General features: G+C 34.5%; 2 protein-coding genes across 2 annotated transcripts; one reads left to right on the forward strand and one right to left on the reverse strand.

Moving 5' to 3' along the window:
- Positions 1-8,270: 8,270 nt before the first annotated feature.
- Positions 8,271-10,908, reverse strand: LOC110714610 (chlorophyll a-b binding protein CP26, chloroplastic-like). The gene is made up of 5 exons (XM_021893155.1): positions 10,510-10,908; positions 9,713-9,763; positions 9,479-9,599; positions 9,214-9,348; positions 8,271-8,669 (listed from the first exon to the last, which is right to left on the reverse strand). Exons 1-5 carry the CDS (start codon positions 10,821-10,823, stop codon positions 8,409-8,411), a joined length of 882 nt encoding a protein of 293 aa, XP_021748847.1. The 5' UTR covers positions 10,824-10,908; the 3' UTR covers positions 8,271-8,408.
- Positions 10,909-17,222: 6,314 nt separating this feature from the next.
- Positions 17,223-20,344, forward strand: LOC110714010 (heavy metal-associated isoprenylated plant protein 39-like). The gene is made up of 3 exons (XM_021892466.1): positions 17,223-17,618; positions 18,174-18,249; positions 19,533-20,344. Exons 1-3 carry the CDS (start codon positions 17,613-17,615, stop codon positions 19,934-19,936), a joined length of 486 nt encoding a protein of 161 aa, XP_021748158.1. The 5' UTR covers positions 17,223-17,612; the 3' UTR covers positions 19,937-20,344.
- Positions 20,345-20,988: the final 644 nt, after the last annotated feature.

Here is a 20,988-nt window from a genome sequence, read left to right on the forward strand (position 1 = left end):
CTTGACCTTAAAAAAAAAACACTCACACTCTCATCATTCACACTCTCATCACTCACACTCTCATTGCTCATCTTCTTTCAACCTCTCTAAAAAAAAAAATATTTCAAATAACGGCAATGTCGAGGCGGCAAGGCAAGGAATTGGCGGCGGCGGCGGAGGGAAGGATGTCCCAAGGAGGAAAGGTACATTTTGTTTAAAAAAAAGGGAAAAACCGCCGTGACCGCGGTGGGGCGCCCTGGCTGGACGCCCAGCCAGCGGTGGTAGCGCCAGCTGCAGACGTCGCCACCAGTTGGCTGGCGCCTGGGCTGGACGCCACAGCCACGGTTGTGGCGTTTATTCAAGGCGCCGCAGCCGTGGCTGTGGCGTCCAGCCCAGGCGCCAGCCAACTGGTGGCGGCGTCTGCAGCTGGCGCCAGCCAACTGGTGGCGGCGTCTGCAGCTGGCGCCACCACCGCTGGCTGGGCGTCCAGCCAGGGCGCCCCCCCCCCCCCCAATTTTTTTTTTTATTTTTTTAAAAAATTGTTTTTAATTTAATTTTTTTTTTTTTTGTAATATAATTTTGAATTGTTTTTATATTTTGTTGTTTATTTTTATAAATTTTTTCAATTTCGTTGTATTTTTTCTACGTTTATATTTTGTTTACAATTATTTGTATGTTTTTAGTTTATTTGATTTGCGATGATGATTATTTATCGTATAAATTTTTGTATGTTTATATATTTTAAAATTTTGTGTAGAATTCACTGGGTCGTCATGGTGCGGGGAAGAATATAGAGCTTCTTAGTAGAAGTTATTCAGTGGAGAGGTCGGGGCATAGACATGTCAGATCCCGTGGTATTTCGGCCTCAGTTCGTAGAGAACGGATCCACCGTCGGGATGAGGATGACGATGACGATGATGATGCTGAGGAGGGTGACCAGGAGGAGGAGCAGGAGGAGGGCGCAGATGAGGATGAGGATGTGGACGATGGCAGTGGACCGTATGATGATTACGGTCCATTCAGTCAGAGGGTTGATGACATGTACGAGACGCATATGGTGGAGGTGCGTAAGGGTAGGGGTGGTAGGTTTGTTAGTAGATCTGGCACATCATCTGCGTCCACTGTATCTGGGGCAAGCAGGAAACGGTCGAGGGCCGGTAATGATTCTTGGGTTGTTAGGAGTGAGGTGCCCGGTGGGCCTGTTGACGGGAGTGTGATTCCTAGCTTTCTAGGACACATAGCTGCCCGTATTTGGGAGGACCAGGAGAGGCCTTCAGTTACGGGGTTGTTGAAATGTCATACCCGGGAAAAGACTTGTAGCTTTTTGCGTACATGGGCTGAGGCCTGGCCGGCGGAGAGCGAGATGTTCGAGCGACTGGAGGGCACTGGGGTGAATCACGTTCCTGCCACCATGCACGATAAGATTGACAGTACGTTGATCACGGCTTTCATTAAGCGATGGCAGCCGGATACAAACTCTTTCCACCTTCCGTTCGGTGAGATGACGATCATGTTACATGACGTCGAGGCCATTCTGGGGATTCGTGTTGAGGGTAAACGACTTTATGCTGTGGCTGATGCGGATCAGGCAGATTCGCTGGCGGAGTTGTTGGCGGTGGACAGGGCTGCACTGTACACCGAGGCGCTAGGTGTTTGGGAACACGGAGGTGTGAAGATCGCATCCGTGTTGCAGCGGTGTTTGTACCCCAGTGCACGTAGGACGCCCGACGCACAGCTGAGTGCTTATGTTTTTCTACTCCTCGGATGTACCTTGTTTCCGGATAAGAGCGGCGGAAACAAGCTCAGGCCACGCGACATCGTAGAGGCGTGTGACCCCGACAGTGTAGGCCAGTTTTCCTGGGGATCGGCTACGTTGGCGTATTTGTATCGCCAACTAGGATTTGCGAGTCGGGCTGACGCGGCAGGTATCACTGGGTGTCTAACTCTATTGCAGACCTGGATATACGAGTACTTTCCTGCATTGCGACCACATCGTGACCCAGTTCCTATTGATGAGGGGATGCCGCGTGCTTGTGCGTGGAGTCCGCGCTCGGAGAAGAAGTCCGTTGACCGCCTCCGATCGATACGGTTATTGCTGGACAGGCTGTCCCCCTTAGAGGTAACGTTTATTTATAGAGTCTACATTTTATTATTTGCACATATTATATTCATGTTATTAAATTTTACATTTTATTATTTGCACATATTATATGCATCGTCGAGGGACTACGTCGTGGAATGGCCGGATATCATGACCGGGACGTGGGACCAGTTTCCGATGGTGGCCCGCTTGTGGACTGCGGAGTTGCAGCGGCCGCCCTCTGGGGTTACTCCCATGTGTGACCATTACTACATGGAATGGTTCAACCGGTATTCGCACCCGAGGTTGATCGCTGATCTCGACCACAGCGATGATGATTATGTGCCACCGCCTACTGCCACGGAAGCGGTATGTCTTTTATTATATTTATCGTTGTATTTTAATTAAGTTTTATTTGTTGTTATTGTATTTCATCTTCTGTTTTTTGTTGTATGCAGTGGATGGGAAAGATAATGCAGGACGTACAGAAACTCTCTCTTGAGAAGGACAGCATGAGAGCAACAGGGAGAGCTGTTGTTGATAGTCTTGAACAGACCCTTGCGCGATGGGAGTCGTCGTCGAGGAGGGATTACTGATGGTTATTGTATTTTATTTATAGAGCATTATGTTGGACATTATGTTGTAAAATTGTAACATTTTAGATTGTTCTTTTAGCTTCCAACTTAAACATATTATCAGTGCTGTTTTTAAATTTTGATATAACCGTTCGTGGATCCGCGCAACTTACCCATGCAACATATAGAATGCAGTAAGCAATACAATATAAAATATTAATGTTCTCATTAAAAGAGCAACGTACAAATAAGATTACAAATAAAGAATGTAAACATGAAAAACTAAAATGCAGCTAGGGTGTTCCATTCGTGGATCCGGTCATTATATAGCGCATCCCAACCCTCTACGCTCGCTGTGCGAATGTTGTACAACCGAGGTATAATCGGTGGCACTGGAAAATCGGTTGACATGTCTAGTCGGATGAAATGTCTGTATGACGACCCAAGAAACGCAATAGCTAGCTCTCTGAAAGTTCTGGTTCGTTGGAGCCATCCCAACCATCTCAACCAGTGGGAACTTGTACTTGTTTGTCTTGTACGTTGAGTCGATCAAAATCACAAATGACCAAGACTTGATCATATCAGCACAATCAGGATGCACAAGGAAAAGATGAGTCACCTCCGCTGTATCTTCATCAGAATCAAACCAGAACAGGTAACCACGTGATTGTGCCTGGTGTAGCAGCTGCTGTATAGGGTTCCTTCCCTCTGACCGTTCAAACCTAAGTTGCTGTCTGACGTTGTAGATGTGTCTTCGGTTTGGATGGTCTTCTGGAAATTTCTCTAACACAGATGCTAATATTTTAGCAGGCTTCACTTGAGCATCACTCATTTCTTTCACAACTAGTTTCGCAGCAGGACTTAAGCCGCTCAGTTGTCGATGACCCTCTTCATATACTATCATCTCATGGTTGTGATACCCCCATTTAGAGTAACCAATCACTTCCCAACCGTCACGACTCCGTAGTTGTCGAACCTTTACTCTGAACTCACACCCACAACCTTTCCGCTTTGTATCAAACCGAGTGGCTGTACGAAAATCTCTTTCTTCTCTTTTGCGATAACGGTCACATCTCAAAATGCGATCCATTCTACCATCCCGTTGAGATTTATGAGTTACTACTACCAAGCAAAATCCAGCTGCAATTGCAACCTGTTTTGCCCAATCAATCGCCTGTTGAGCTTCTTCGAATGGACCATCATGTCCAAATATCCCACTGTAATCATTTCCGTCTCCACCATATTCCTGCATCAATTATATATTACAATAAATATATTTAACGGATAATACATTTAATTTCTATATTTACACAGAATTAACACAAAAAAAAACATAATTATATATAATCAAACTTAATTTTTATAAAAACCCAATTCGAATTTTCAAACTAAATTTAAAAATATACCATTTCGAATTTTCAAATTTAATTTTAAAAAAACCTATTTCGAATTTTCAAATTTAATTTAAAAAAAACCCATTTCGAATTTTTTTAAAAAATCATTTTCGATTTTTTTTTTTACAAAAAAATTAAATAAAAAACAACAACAAAATCAAAAAAGAAAAAAAAAAAAAAATTATTAAAGGTGGCGTCTGCCAGGGCTGCCACAGCCACTGGACTGGCGCCTGGCAGGGCCGCCTCAACCAGTGGAGTGGCGTCTGCCCAGGACGCCAGTCTGGTGGTCTGGGCGTCTGGGCTGGACGCCACTCTGGTGGTTCTGGCGTCTGGCTTGGACGTCCAGGCTACGGTTTGGGTGTCCACCCAAGGCGCCGGAGCCACTCCGACGGTAAACCGTGAAATTTAACGGTGACTTACCTCGTTTTCCGTCGACGACGACGTACCTCCGGCGTCCCCCGCATCTCCGGCCTGCCCTCCGGTCTCCCCCGGCGAGCCAGTACGGCTCCACATTTTTTACACCGAGATTATTTCAATTTTAGAAAAAGGGCATAATGGTCAAACCATATCATATTTGTGGGCTTTATATGGTAAATTGTGGGCGATGTTTAGCGTTTCACAGGGATAAAGCGGGACCTTTATTAGCTAGCTCTTTTGTCCTCGACCAAGTATTTAGGCTTATGTCTTTTTCAATTTAAACGTCGCGTTAATTTGTTATGGTCTCAATTTTAGGATGTTTGAATTGATTTTTTCTGATATGATATGTTTTAATTTTTATAACATTTGAAACTAATCTGACTTGATTTTGGTAACAATGATTAATAATTAATGATTATTTTAAATACTATGATTATTTTAAATACGTTGTATTGAGTATAATGTTTAGTGTCTCACTTTTTTCCAATTTTACAAGATTCATTCTTATACAACTTAACATGACAATAGACTCTATTTTGTGCATTTTAATATTACAAGTCATAGGATTGAAGTCATGAAATATTTTGTACGGTATAAATTTCTACTAATACACTAAATGAATTGATAATGCTTGTTGATATTGTATTTATTAGTCAAGGGAAACTCTATACTAAGATATTTCACATTCAAGCGTACTTGGCTAGAAATGGCCACCAAATTCACATTTTGTACAATTTATTTCTCTTTTTGTGGTATATATATACAATCTTTGATTTCGTAATTATTGTGTCGTAAATAGAATAGGTAAGATTAGGTATAATATTATACTTAAACGAGTATGTCATATCTCTTTTTTTCTTAAAAATTACATCGCATTTTTTTTAAAAAAAAAAAATTTACATCGCAATAATATAATAATTACAACATGATACAGAATACATTTTAGATGAAGTTTGTTTAGGGAATAAGGGAAAATAGATAAAAATAAAGAAGTCGTCTAATATTAGGTTGGATGCAGGATGAGGATTAGAGGAGAAACATCTAGAGGTTAATCCTTGCATTATATCATAAAATTAATCCTTTAGAGAGGAGGTTAAATAGAAATAGTAGATAAAGATGTGAGAGAAAAGATATATTTTACCCTAAATTAGAAAGGATAAGTGGATAACGAATTAGAGATAGTTCATAATATTTTATTTTAAGTAACTTTACCACCTCTCTAAACCAAATAAGGAAAAGCCATAATTTTAATCTTACACTCAAAAATCCTTTTATCCTCATCACCTTAGCTTCACCATTGTAATTACAGTACCAAATTCATCCTCTAAAAAACTAGCTACTCGTAATTAATTAAGGGAGGATTATAGGGGACTGTGGTTAATTAGGGGCAAGTTTGTTGTAGCATACGGTGTTACTATTAATTATTGGTTTATCTATTATGATCATATAAATTCGTTGTTATTCTGTTACATTATAAGAAAAACGGCAAATTAAAATTAGTTTATAAATAATAAACTTGAGCATATGAGCGTTTGAGTTAACATAGTTTACACATTTGACATTACTATACCCTTGAACTACCCTAGAGACAAATGCATGATTTATTGATTTGGATGCTGAGGTGAGAATGAATGATGGAATACCACTTCGTGTCTCTTCATACAAATTAAATGAATATTTTTTTTACATTGTTATTACATTCTTACGTTACTTGCATCATTACTTTTGCATGGCATAATGGAATAAGCTCAATCCAGCAATCCAGTCACAACAAGTGCACTTGTATACATATTTAAAATACTCATAAAATGTAGGATATGCAAAATTACAATTGTTTTTTAAGAATGAAATTATGACTAAATCGCTTCTCTATTAAGAATTCTATAGTTTATTTTAGTTTGACTTTAATTAATTTATTGTTTTTATATTTTTTATAATAATTTGATCAAAATATTATTTTACTAAACAAATTTTATTTGATTAATATTACATAAAAAAAAAAACCAACAAACTAAATTTAAAACAGGAAATTGAGTAATTTAAAAGATAAAATTAAGCAAAGGTGCCAATATTTTTTGTAGATGTTAATGTATGTCAAGAGACAACTAATCAGAGTAATTACAATACTGTGAGTATAGAGGTGATCATTGGCCGAATCGGGTCAAGGTCTAAAATTTCAGCTCATTTTTCGGGTCGGGTCAGGTCAAAAAGTTCGTGCCCAAACCCGTCCAAAATGGCCGGGAAGAGCGGGCTTTTTGGGCTAGGTCCAAAAAACAACTAAATTTGCATTAAAATATTTTTTCCCAAGTACGCCCAAGTTTTTCTTAAAAAAAAATAATTCGGACCAGACTTAACCTGATTTCATATCGAAAAAGGCTGTTCAAAATCGGACTGGACTAGCAGGCCGGGCTACATATGATCAGCTCTATGTGGTTATTAGCATAAAATACAGTTTTTACCGTCAAAATAATAAGAACAATAAAAAGGGAAGGGAACTATGTAATAAGATGCATGGCATTAGACGATAAATTTGCTGCGCTTGGAGCACTCCTAAATTAACGTTTAGTGACATCTGGGGGATGGTGCCTGTGAATCGGGTGGTCGCGGTCTTGTGGGATGACAGCGTATAGTGTGAGGAAAGAACAACACGTACTACTATTGAGTACAGAGTACGGTGTGGTACGTGCTCTTTTCTCAAATGTTTTCCTAATTATTCAGAGGCTCAGCCTTCAACATTCAACACCGATGATTGATCGACTTTTTTCCCTTTTAATTTTAAACCGAATAATATGATTTATTTTCATAAACGGGCCTGAGCCAACTGTTATAAGTGGTCACTTTATAAGTTTAAAGAGATTTCATATTAAAATTATATAGAAACTAGTTTTGTGCCCCGTGTATCTTGTTTATTGTAGATAAATTTTAAATATATCATTGATACAAAATTAGTTAGGAATTGATGTGACGATTTGCTATAGTTTATCAAAAAAAATTTAACAAAATTATAATTCAATTTGTACCTCTAAAATATTGGTATTTTATTGAAAATAAAACTCTAAACTAACAATTTTATCCTAAAATTATATATCTAAATAGAATTTTAAATTAACTTTGTAATCATTTATTTAAATTCATCCAAGGTGGCGCGACACTTGGCGAAAAGTTGAAACGCCAAGTGTCGATGCCTCGTGAACTGGTTAAAAGTTTAGCTTTATATATTAGTTATATTATGTGTTAGAGATATGATATATCGGAAAATATATGTGATATATATTCCGTATAGATATTGTTATGAGAATAATTGGAGAGTAACTTTGTAAAGGGATGAAAAGAGTGTCTTAGAGGTTGAAAAAACACTCTAAGCCTTATTTTATTATGCAATCCAATAATCACACTAATTAAGAAAGAAATTGGATCCAAGATTGATACTCTGAATTGTTACCATTATTTAACGCCTTCTTGGGTTTACTACCCAACATTTGTTTAACTAAACATTATTGCTATAAAAATCATCAATCTCAAGAGTTTTTACTTAATTGATCTTACACAATGCATAAACATGATATGGATATACTCTAACCAACTAGAATGACTTTTTACTAAAGAACGAAGTTTCCAAGATACTGTAAAGCAAGGGTTATTATGCCAAATTACATCTTGATTTTTGAAATCCTTTTTTTCAAAAATTTGAGGGATATTTTGATAAAATTTGCTTAACCTTAAGAGTTACTTGTATTTTATTTTTATTTTTTTTTCCGAAAAAAGAATAGCAAGATTAAAATTTAAAATAGAAGACAATTAATAAATAAATAAGAAAAAAGACGATTAGATCTCATCTGAATATTATAATAGTAGATAGATTAACATTAACATTAACATTACGATAACGCCTCATGCAAAATGTAGGTTTTTTTTAAAAGTTGGATGAAAATGTACAAATCAAAAGTGGGCACTAAGATGAGATTATAGAGTGGGGGCTCTTTCAGCAGCTCCAGAAATGACAGTGAGCAAGTTGTTACCGAAAGGGTCGCTAAGGTGAGCAGCCAGATTCTCAACTGGGCCTTGGCCTGTCACGTAAGCCTGAATAAAGAAGGCGAACATTGAAAACATTGCCAGCCTACCATTCTTGATCTCCTTCACCTTCAACAAGGCTGCTTGGTCTGGGTCATTGGCTAAGCCCAATGGGTCAAATGGGCCTCCTGGGTGAAGCTTGTCTTCCAAATCCTGCCAACCATAATTATAAAATATTCTTAGAAATTGTCTACTACATAATTCCTTTACTCAACAATCTCATGTAGTCGATTCAAATTGTAAAGTTAAGCTTGACCTAATGAAAAGAAGAGCACCTTACAACCTTAACATCGTGGGTTAATTTCCAATAGGTGTATTTTGATAAGTTAATTTATAAGTTGTTAGCTGACAACTAATATCTACTTGTAATTACAACAATTAATTTTGTCAAACACGTTCAATTTTACAAGCAAGCTAGATTGGAGGTGATCCTTGAAATGATCATTACTGACAATCTAATGAGCAACACCATTGTATATTTCCTACTTGATTGTAAATTATTTTATTATTTGATTAACTATCTTCATTCAAAATTTACAGTGAAGCTAACAAGTTAATTTGAACTAGTAATATGATAACTAACACGGTTACAATGAAATCGTCCTGAATTACTAGCTATGAATGTAAAGCTTCAGAAATCAGAAGACAGTAGTATAAAGGGAGTACGATACGAGACAAAAACTGGAACTGAACATACCAAGCCATTAATGATTCTGTAGTATTCGGCACCACCAAGGAGAACAACCTCAGCAACAACAGCAACAACAAGGTTGATGGGAATAGGCTTTCCAAAGTAGTTTAAGGTGTTACCATCTAGCAGCAAGGCACCAGTCTGTACAATAACAACAATATTTACAGTCCAAGTATGTAACAATGTAACATGTACCATTAATAAACATTATAGACAAAAAAAGAAACATTAATGAAGAATATTTGTGTTACAAAGAAATACTCTTATATACCTTGAACCAAACAGCTTCAGGACCACAGTTAGCACCAAATTTGTTGAAGGCTTCGGGGATGATGCACCCGGCTGCTCCAAGCATAGCCCAACGGGCGTGGATCAACTCATATGCTTGGTATCTGAACAAAGAATATATCATTAATACTCTACATTATACAAAGTATGAACTATTTAATTTGTAATTAACAATTTATATATGATGAATGTTTTTTCAATAGAAAAGTTTGCTTACTTGGCAAAGTCCTCAGGCTTCTTTCCAAGACCAAAAGGGTCGTAACCATAGCTGCAATAAACCAATGTCATCCATGTCAAGCAAGGTTACATTTCATTTTTCATAAATTCCAAAACAAATCGAACAAGATTCTAGAAGAAAACCATTCCAAGTACATGAAGTATTACTAACAAAATAACTTCATGAACTTTGATCTACTTGAAGTAATTATGAGTCCAAGCTAAATAGTACGGAATATATAATTTCACTTATCATACTATATATGTTTAACACTAGCAAGTCATTACTCAAGAATTACACGATCTAACAAAATCTAAACATAATCACATATAATTCCTCTGTTTTTATTTAACCAGTACTCCCGCAGTCCCCCCACCCCCCCCCCTCTCTCTAAATTACATTGTTACCTCTTTCTACTACCTCCGTTACATATTATGTGCAACGATTAGACATTTTTCCTCTATATTTTGTGTCAAATCGTTGCAAATAATATATAACGGAGGTAATATTAATTATGTGACCCCCCTCTCTAAATTACATTGTTACCTCTTTCTATTAATTATGTGAGAAATAAATGCTAGAAATAGGAATGTAATTTAGGAAAAGAGAGAGTAACGTTTATTTTCATGTTTGTCAAAATGTAATATACTTGTATTCAACAATAATTGACATGTAACTATTGAGACAAATATAATAAATAGTAAGTGAATAATGCAAAAGTGAAAACGCTGCAAATAAAAATAATAAAATAGAGGTCGTAATATATATAGTTAAAAAAAAAAAAAAAAAAGGCTTACTCTCCGGGAACTTCTCCGTTGAGGTACTCAGGAATGTCATCACGGTCCAAAAGGCCTTCAGGCAAGAAGATCCTACGGTCAGGGCCATACCACTTAGCAAGCTCATCATCGGCGGACGAAACAGCAGCAGGCTTAGCCTTAGCAGGAGGAGCAGCCGCCTTTTTCTTACCACCAAAAAGAGCTACAATCTTAGAAGGACCAGCACTAGTTGTACTACTAGGGGCGGAAGTAGCACTTCTTAAGTTGAATGTGTTTCCCAACATTTCTGACTTTCCTAGACACGCCGCCGCTGTCGATGCCGCCACCGAAGCCATGACTGCCGCCCCTACCGTTGGATGATAGCTCAAGAGGATAACTTTTTTTTTTTTTTTTAGTTGTAAGAGTGTTGATTGTATGAGTTTGTATTCTGTAAAATGGTTGATCTTAATGCTTGTTTCGGTGGATGTGGGGGTGCCACCTAGGAATCTTATTTGGGTGTTTTGATTGGTGGGAATTAATCTATTGCCTTATTATGATAGGTCAGATGTGATTACGTGTTAGATAATGGCAGTGTGACGTGGCATTGCAGATAAATTAGAGTTGTTTGTGGATAGTTTGTGGTTTGTGCTCCTTTTGTTTTGGATAACATATTGCATGCCCTTATCTCTGTTTTCTATATTTCTATAGTAGTTTCTGATAGAGTATAATTTTATAAAACATATTCTTCTACCATCTTTACTTACTAGTGGAAGAAAAAAAGAAGATAAAACATTAATGGGCTTGGATAATTAAATGTGTATGTGGCCCAACAACATGGAAAGGTATGGGCTTAGCATGGTGAAGATTTCAGCTGAGCAGCCCATACCCAAAAAAAAAAAAGAAAAAATTTGCTATAAACTGATAAATGTTTGTTTCTAAGGTTTTAAGTTGATTCTATTTTAGCATTAGATGATCTTGACTTTGGACTTTTCAATTTTGGGAAGACATCGATTGTAGCTAAAAATATGTGTTGCCCGTTTTAGGAGTTAGATCATTTTTGTTGCGGTGGAGGTATAATTAGGTATGTGTGAAGTTTTCGTTAGGGCAAGTATTGTGTTGGCACGTGTATAGTTTATCCGATTTGGGCATGGAAAACATATACCAAAAGAAGGGCTAGTAAGGAAAGTGTAGCAGAGGGATTGTGAGAATCTTAGATGGAAGGAATTAAGAATGATATGAAGAAATTGGGTTTAAAGGGTACATGACACTTAGCATGAGAGGATATAACAAAGAAAGATTGGTTTTTGTGGCATAATTGGAAATAAGACTTCACTGTTTTTTTTGTTTTTTTGTTTTTTTTTTTCTTTTTTTCTGCTGTATTATTGTGTAATCACTAAAAAATTGATCATTTCGGTAAAACTCCATCTATATGTATGTGATTGAAGATAACATTTTAAAAATTAATAAAATACTGATCCAAAAAGAACTTTTAAGTTTATACTCCTTTTAAGTGCAATTTTAAGTAATACTCCATATGATATGAGTCATTTGACATTAGGGACAATATGATTAACATTTTGATCGAAAGAGTGTGATAAAAAAACTAAAAAACAAATCCTACTAGTTAGGGTCGTGCTTGTTAGGCTACCTAGGCTATCCCAAAAAAGTTGGTATAGGATGATGAGTGATGATCCATATGTCTCATCCAATCCAATCTGATTGTGAGACCTAAGTCTTTGACGACAAACGACAAATACTTAATACATGGAGTACGTAATAATTTTTGAAAATAAACATTGAGATTAATATAGTAAAATAACAATCATGTTAACATAATATTTATTAAATTTGATTCAAGTTATTATTCCATCAGTATATATATTGTACATTTGTGCAAAACATCAAAATGTTACGTTTTCAATTGATAAACCGATAAAGATCAGATATGACTTACTTTTCCCTGACTTTTTCGTTAACTCTTTAACACCTAAAAAGTAAAGAGATCGAGTAAGAGACATGCATTCCTACCAGACTACCATCCTAATAAGCTTAGGTCCAAAATCCGCAAGGGTGCAAGGCTATGATTTAATCAATTAGCCTACTTAAATTATCAATCCTATTTATTTATAACAAACACCTTAAAATTAAAGTAGTTAATTTTGTGAATGAATGGTAAATTTAGTCTTACACTCTTATGATTGCCTATATTCAGGCCAACCGAGGTAATCCATCACCCCTCAAATTCGATTATCCCCTCCATACATATACATATACAAACTAAATAAATCTTACTACGGCATACGGAGTAATATTTTGAATCAATAAGTGATAAATGGTTCTTTAATTCAGTTATATACATATAAATAGGAAAAACTACACCACAAACAAATACGGAAAGAGTATTTAGCATGTGGTACGTATACATTAACAATCATCACTTTTAACATAGTTACTTACTAACATATTTGTCTAGCTTGTTACAAAACCAATATTGAGCCATGCAGCTCACAAAATAATCAAATTATTAAGTGAGCACATTGATTTGGCCAAAATGTACTCCAATCCTTAAAAAAAACTCATATTATTTAAAGTTTGAAAGTCAATTTTTTGGACTTTATTTATCGTTGATAAAAAAAAAAGTCGCAACCACGAGCAAAAATCCTAGCCATCTTAAGTGATCATGAATCTGCTGTTTGGTCAAATTAATTAAAATTATACTAGTCAGCTTATTATATAGCAGTGGACAGTAGTATCCTTTGTTTATCCAACCACTAAAATAAGAATTTTCCAAGTTAATTTCAAGCCCAACAAGTTTACTGTAACAAGCTTAGAAAAAAAAAAAGGGCCGACTTTAGATACGGATGTTATACTAATTTGAAACACCATATCTTAATTCAATATTGAAGACTCAAAGGGCGTTGAATTTGTAAGATTTAGAATAGTTGTAATGCTTTATGTTTTTACGTCTAGGTACATCACGCGCACATATTGGTGTTTTTGTATGATGAGTACTTTTTTTTTTGGTATACTTGAGTGTAATGTAGCATTTACAATAGGTAAGAAAGATGTGGTTGATCAATATTCGCCTTAAATTTGATTACACAAAAAAAAAAATGGCAAAGATGTACAATCAATCCATCTCAAACAATTATGAATCCGAAAAGTTAAATAAATCATATGTTGTTTTTAATGGTTTTTATGAAAATTGAGGAACATAATATAAGTTTAGTTTTTTAGATCAAAATTTTAAAAATCATCAAATTATCGTAGATTGGTGTTTCTTGCCTTCTTAAAAATCATGACGGTTGAGAGTGAGGATAGCTCAAGGAGTTATAACTCTCATTCCACTTCCAGGTGATCCTAAGATCGATTCTCATCCCCGTCTTTGACTCTCTTAAAAAAAAAAAAAAAAAAAATAAAATAAAAAAAATAATAATAATCTTGACAGCCCCACAATAATGTAATAGTTTACTAAATTAGAATGTTGCAAGAACAAGATAAAAGGTCAATTTCACTAAAACTTAGGGTAAGAAGTACATGTATTTATTTATTTTTAAGGGGTGATAAATCGTAAGGAATATATTAATTACTAGCCACGAAAAATAAAAAGCTACTTACTTTTTATTCCAAACCAAAAGAAGAATGAAGATGAAGATTGATGACGTAGTGGATAACCAAAATAGCAACTACCATCCAAACCACAATGTACATTATTGCATCATTCTAATTTATAAAGAATAAAAAGGAATGAAAACAACTAGAAAAACCTTAAGAGCTACAAACTTCGCACTATGCTTATAATAATCAGCTATTATCGACACATTTTTCAACTGATACAATATTGTTGGCTTTCTTTTGTATAATAAATACATGAACACTTGTGAGCTCAGCTCCATTCATCTAACACTTGGGTTGGTATTCTTCTGTACGAGTAGTATATTTTCAACCATTATATATATATGTTGTTTGTTTCAAGTTGATGTAAATAGATAGATAAGTATACCTGTTCTCATGCGTTTATTTTCAGTTCAGTTCAGTTCAGTTCATTTCATCTCCTAATTTCCTTCTCTTATAAAATATTCAGTTCAGTTCAGTTGGGTTCAGTCTATGAGAACAAACCCTTTTTTGAATAACCAAATACGTTATCGATCAAAATAGGGGGAATTACCCTTTTTTTTTTTTTTTTTTTTTATTTTTATCACCCATGTCCTGGACTAAAGACTATATGTTGATGCCTAATGGTGTAATTTTATGTAATACATAACAATAAATTTTGAATTTCGGTGAGGAAATTATATAATGGAATAACTTTTGCAAGTAAAATTATAATGAAAGACTTTGTACACGTATATTAATTGAATAATCGTGAATATGTGTTACTTTCTAGTCTTATCTTTTATCATTTTATGAAGTACTGTATGTGATCAAGTGATTATGTCTTGTGAAAATGATCAGGATAATTGATTTTTGTAGGACAGCACAACCTATTAAACGAAGAAGTAAGCAAACACGTATACTGGTATAAAATAAACGAAGCATTCAAGGCAGACAATTTCAACACAACAAGGGACATTGTCGTAAGACGCTTAGATCACAGATTAAAGTGTTATGTAGCTGTACGGAACACTACTCAATTATATTGATCATAATTGAGTAATTATTGTTATGTTCCATCAAAATAATATGATCATCATGAGATTAATATTGCAGCTCAATATAAATTCGATCTCCATAAACGGATTTATCAAATAAAAAAAAATCTACTATCATTACAATAATTGAATAATATATACTTGTGAGTTGTAAGGAGATTGAACTTAATTTATGTGAAAGACCACGGTTGGAATTAATTTATTTTTTCTAGTTAAATTTCTCAATAAAATAAAATAAATAAATTTTCGATAAATTATACTGTATAACTTATATGAGACTTAAAAATTTGGTAGTAAGAATAAATGTTCAACAATATCATATGCTTTAATTGAATGTTACATTAATTATTGACTTTTTCTTTGTACTCGTAATAGTTATGGCCAAACAAACATTTACCCCATATCAGTATATCACCATATGTTTTCCAAAGTTCCATTTTATTGGTCAAAATCAAATTGCCGCCCCTTGTTTAGACGTTGCTGTGAAATTAAAGCTGTCCAAGTTATAACATCACCATCACTTAGAATTTCATCTTCCTTTTTCCTTTTTTTTTTTTTTTTTTTTTTACACAATTATCATCTTTTACTCACCTTATCACGTTATTTTTTTTTATTTTTTTTTTTGACAAAGACCTTATCACATTATTACTTATCAAGTTATCATAGCTTCTCTTTTCTTCTTACCTTCTAATGACAATATAATTGAACATGCATTATCTTACAGGTGCTTTAAGTTATTATTAATGACTAAATTGTTCAATTTACCTCCCCTAATCTCCTCCTTAAATAGGGATATATTGCAACTACAACTAAATATGTGGATGAAATATCTAACATTTGATCAATTTGTTGAATTGTACTTATTTTGAGTTTTGCCCCACCCGATTCATCGAAGTTTATCAAACTCGAGACCTCCCTTAAGAGACATCAAGCTGCTTACCACTTGAGCCACTGTTGTTGGTCATTGAATTGTACTTCACTTGAACTAAATTTTGAACACTTTAAACAAATTCAAAACACTACACACTTGTATGGACTATCAAAGTATAAGTCTAGTACATCATAGCATCATGATAAAATAATAATGCATTGACAAGCTAACACACCAAACCTTATCTTCATCAAGATCAACAAGCATCCATATATTAACAATTTTTTATGATCCAATAATATCCATGAATTAACAAATTGTACTTCTAATAATCTTAGAATAATGTCAACTTCATTTCATCAATTATCGCTTGGTTATTAGATCTCCCAAAACTAGCTAATTCCATGACTTAATTATGTGAAACATGTCAATGCAATTCCTTTAAGCGAAGGGTTGGTAAAATGATACAATCATCATTAAAATTTAAAACTAAAGAACATAAAAGTTACAACACCAAAAAATTTGGAATTTCATATAAAGAGGGAAACTTTAATGTCCATATATTTATGTTATAATGGCAGCAACCACATGCAAATTAAACTCTTTTAAATTTACTCGTACAACCAGTACAGTAACATGAAAGAAATTATATGATCAGATTATTCAGATTCTCTCTAAGAAAATGTTGGACCGACACATATTTATCACTTACTAGCTTTGACAGTAAAAGCGGTACTGTAAAATTTTGAAACCTTCTGACAATTGACAAATTACCCTGTTTGGGTAAAATACGTGAGATTCATGCCTATTTGGAAAGGACCAGTCATCAATATTTTTTAATTTATTTTTTAGACTAGGATGAGTCATCTTTTGTAAAGAATGAGTCATTAATTTGATCAAATAGTACTTGTTCATTTATGGGGGAGTTTGACATAAGTAGAAGAGGATTAGGATTAATGTTATATGCGTAATTTCGGTGGGGCTTTGGGCGGTTTGAGGGGTAGGGGTGTTTGCATTTCAATATTAATGTAATATTTATTTATTCCTACTTTAGCTTGATTTGGTTGTTTGGTATTGATAGTAGGATAAATCGTGTATTTGTGTTATTTCTCTTTTTAAGAATTTAAACGTGTCCATAAGTCAACTATCTCGGTAAATTTTACATTTATTATCCACACGAAAGAAACTATAATGATCGAGTATTTAACCTTAAGTTATTTTCCTCAAACCGTAGTAGTTCTACCACTCATATTCATCCAAAGAAATAATGGACTGAAAAATATAACACAAAGAGAGGAAGTTTCTTACAACAAGATAGCTACCCTTACCTCCACTTGTGTTTGTATATTTGCCAAAACAATTCTCTAATTTCATTTAATAATATTGGGCCCTTGAAGTCCAAATGTCACTCATTTCCTTAGAATAAAAACCCTCAAAATATTCGATTTCGTATTCTCTCTTCTCTCTAAAAAAGCCACCACCTTTATTTTCCTCTCTTTCTCTCTCTTCTTTCTTCTTTCTTCTTTCTTCTTCTGCATTCAGAGTTCAGTTTCTTTGTTTCTGCTTCAAATTTCAGATCTAAAAGAATCAAAGATACAATCTTTAGAAAATAAAAATAAAAAATGAAGGTATAAAATTTCTCCTATAATTTGGATTCTGATTCTCAAACAAATATTGGGTTTTGCCTGAAAGTGCTTTAGATTCTATTTTACACGTATAATTAAAGTCTCAAGTTCAAAGGGTTATTATCTTTTTCTGCCTTTGATTGAAAGGGTTATATCTTTATGCTTTTGCTGTATTTTTCGATCATATGCTTTTGATTTGAACCCCTTTTTTGTAAATAATATTAAGCAGTTAGTTAATTAGCTTAAAAAGTACGAAGTAAGAAATTTAAGAAATGATATACTCTGTTTTCCCTTTTTGTTGTTGTTGATTTCGTGGAATGCTCAGTATAATTACGACCAGCAATTTAGAAAAGCTAATCTAATTTTCATGGTATTTTTAATTGATTAATTAGCTTGAAAAAAAAGAAAAAACAAATGAAATTAAGTCCGGGAGTAAATAATCATCTGTTATTTTGACAGGCCCTGTTTAAATTTTGCTCTGTTTTATAATTATTTTTTTTTAATTGAAAATTTACAGAAAAGTGTGAAATAATGTTTGTTTGGTTGATTTAATGACAGAAAATTGTGTTGAAATTGGACTTGCATGATGACAAAGCGAAGCAAAAGGCTCTTAAGTCAGTCTCTACTCTTCCAGGTAATCCATACCACCAAATTTGCATCACTTGGAAATCTTATTGTGTCCTAATTAATTGATTTAATTGGGTGATTAATCAAAGAATTTTTGTTAGGTTTCTTATATTAAAAAAAAAAAATGAGAGAGAAAAGAATGTTATGGTACTTATGGATGATGTGATTCTATTTGGAATATTTTTTCCTGATGCAAGCTTGAAGTTGATTTCATCAATAATTGGCAATTTGTTGACCCCACACTTCTGATATCATTCTCTTCTTAAAAAAAAAAAAATTAAAAATATGGACCTTTGTTTATTATGTTGTCATTATTGATTTTGTTTAGTACGGAGTAAATTGCAATATTGTACTGGATCATGTCATCAAATTTATTTTTTTTGAGCCACAAGGGCTTTGTAAGTTATGGAGTATGTGAAGGGACATTTGAATTCGTGAGGCTGTGACCTATCCTTAGGGGTGTACACCGGTCCAAAACCGGACCGGACCTGGACCTCATATCAGGTCACCATGCCTAATTCTATAATAAATCCAGGTTATCCTACACAAACTCTCAGTTTTTGCTACTCATACTAGTTAGGACCTCATATCAGGTCACCATGCCTAATTCTATAATAAATACTAATTCCATTACAATTCTGATTGAGTGAGCATGTTTTGTGTAAGATAGACTGCATATTAGTGAGATTTTTTTTACTTAATTTTTGGTGGAGCCGTTTAAGGGGTAATTATAAATTTTATATAAGTTACTTAGTGTACATGAAAACTCTCATTTGTTGATTTGATTTTGATGGTGAAGATCAGATGAATTCATTTTAGGTGACACAGGAAATTTCTAAGCATATGCTATAATAATATCATAAGACGATTTTGATATGATCTTTTCAATAATTGTACTTATTTTACAAACACTTTACAAGGTTGTTATACATCAAGCTCTTAACTCCTTTCAAAGCGTTCCATTTTGACTACAAGTCCATCTTTTATAAATGTTAATACAAGTATATAATTACATGTCAATTTTTAGTAACAATGCAATATTATTTGTCCCTTTTTTTTGAATGTCAATGAAAAGAATATATTGCTCCATTTTGAATTACCAACCTAAATTACTTTTCATAAATTTCCAAGACCAACTACCTCCCTTGAAAATTGACATTAGTAACAACTAACAAGACAATTAACTAATTAAGGTCCTAGGAATCTTGTTTCCTACATTAGAATCTGCTCATTGTTTGCAAATACTAGCTAATGGTCTAATGCAATTTTACCTAATTAAAAATAATGTAGGGATTGATTCTATTGCAATGGACATGAAAGAGCAGAAGTTAACTGTGATTGGCACGGTGGATCCAGTAAGCGTAGTAAGCAAACTGCGCAAAAACTGGCCAACCACGCACATAGTTATCGTAGGACCTGCAAAAGAGCCGGAGAAGGAGAAGAAGGAAGAACCAAAGAAGGAAGAGGAGAAGAAAGAAGGGGAAAAGAAAGAAGGGGAAAAGAAGGAAGAGCCTAAAAAAGAAGGGGAAAAGAAGGAAGAGCCTAAGAAAGAAGAGGGCAAAAAAGAGGAAGAAAAGAAGCCTGACCCCGTGCTCGACCTTGTCATGGCTTATAAGCAATACAACCCTCAAATGACTACACACTACTACGTTCAAAGCATGGAAGAGAACCCGAATGCTTGTACTATTTGCTGAAATAAACCCGTTGGCCTCTTTATTTTCCGAGGTTGGACACCACAAGGGCAAATGATCCTTGAAGAAAGAATGATATGTAATCAATATAGTCATTTGATGACTGCTGCTTCTCTGATCTATTTTTCGGAAGTGAGTTATGTGATCGATCAAGCATGTATAGCACGTTAATTAAGTACGTACGAGTAATATTTTTGGTAGCGATCTGAGCTAATTAAGCTCATTAGTATTCTAAGCTAAGCTTGTTAATTTTCTTATCTAGCTGGACCGTCGATCATATCATTTTGTATATAATTTTTCTTGGGGTAGTATTTAATTGTCAAAACAATTTCTTTGGATGTTAGTAAAGTGTAAGTTCGTTTATTCAATAATAAAAATTGCATTCAGCAGTGTGTATTTTAGGAAAATCAATTAATTAGTGCCTCATAGTAGAAAGCCATATTTTTGATGTGATTGTTGAGCTGCTAAAATGGAAGATTTTACACATGTTAAATATGGCTGAATTATTTACAGTACTGTCCTTGGTGATGTGAGTGAATAATGATGGGATTTTACCATCATTGAAATAAGGAACAACAATTCATACCATAGTAAAATTAGCTGAACAATCCATATCAGTCAGTTTGCTTCATTAGGAATGATATAGTCTTAGCAATATATAAGACGTGTTCGGTAAAATTAACAGTTGTAAATTTGTTGGATAAGTCGTATACCATGCTCGTACATTAAATTAAATTAAGTACGGAGTAGTCATAATGAAAATACTTGTACGTCCAAGTAAATGCATGAAAGCCTAGATCTAATGAAGTTGATGCAAGCTTCTTGGGCGGCTAGTGGGGCAAAGAAAGTGTACAAGAATGAATGGTGAAAGGCTGAAAGCCAAAAAGGATTCGATCACGGGTGGGTCGCAAGCTAATGATGCCCACAAACTTGCGCCCAAATTACATAATGTTACGTTGGTATACAACTATACATTTAGGTGGACAATAGTTCATGCCAATTTCTTCTGCTATGCATTTATATATACAAGTATTTATTTATTTTTATATCTATCT

This window comes from Chenopodium quinoa, unplaced genomic scaffold (genome assembly GCF_001683475.1).
Source record: "Chenopodium quinoa cultivar QQ74 unplaced genomic scaffold, ASM168347v1, whole genome shotgun sequence".
NCBI classification, from domain to species: domain Eukaryota; kingdom Viridiplantae; phylum Streptophyta; class Magnoliopsida; order Caryophyllales; family Amaranthaceae; genus Chenopodium; species Chenopodium quinoa.

Excerpts from the sequence above, each read along its gene's own strand:
- LOC110714610 (XM_021893155.1), bottom strand. The coding sequence starts at position 10,823 with ATGGCTTCGGTGGCGGCATCGACAGCGGCGGCGTGTCTAGGAAAGTCA. Across the intron at positions 9,600-9,712 it reads AAGCCTGAGGACTTTGCCAA|ATACCAAGCATATGAGTTGA; the intron begins GTAAGCAAACTT and ends TTCTTTGTTCAG. Across the intron at positions 8,670-9,213 it reads ACAGAATCATTAATGGCTTG|GATTTGGAAGACAAGCTTCA; the intron begins GTATGTTCAGTT and ends TATGGTTGGCAG.
- LOC110714010 (XM_021892466.1), top strand. Across the intron at positions 18,250-19,532 it reads GTCAGTCTCTACTCTTCCAG|GGATTGATTCTATTGCAATG; the intron begins GTAATCCATACC and ends AAAATAATGTAG.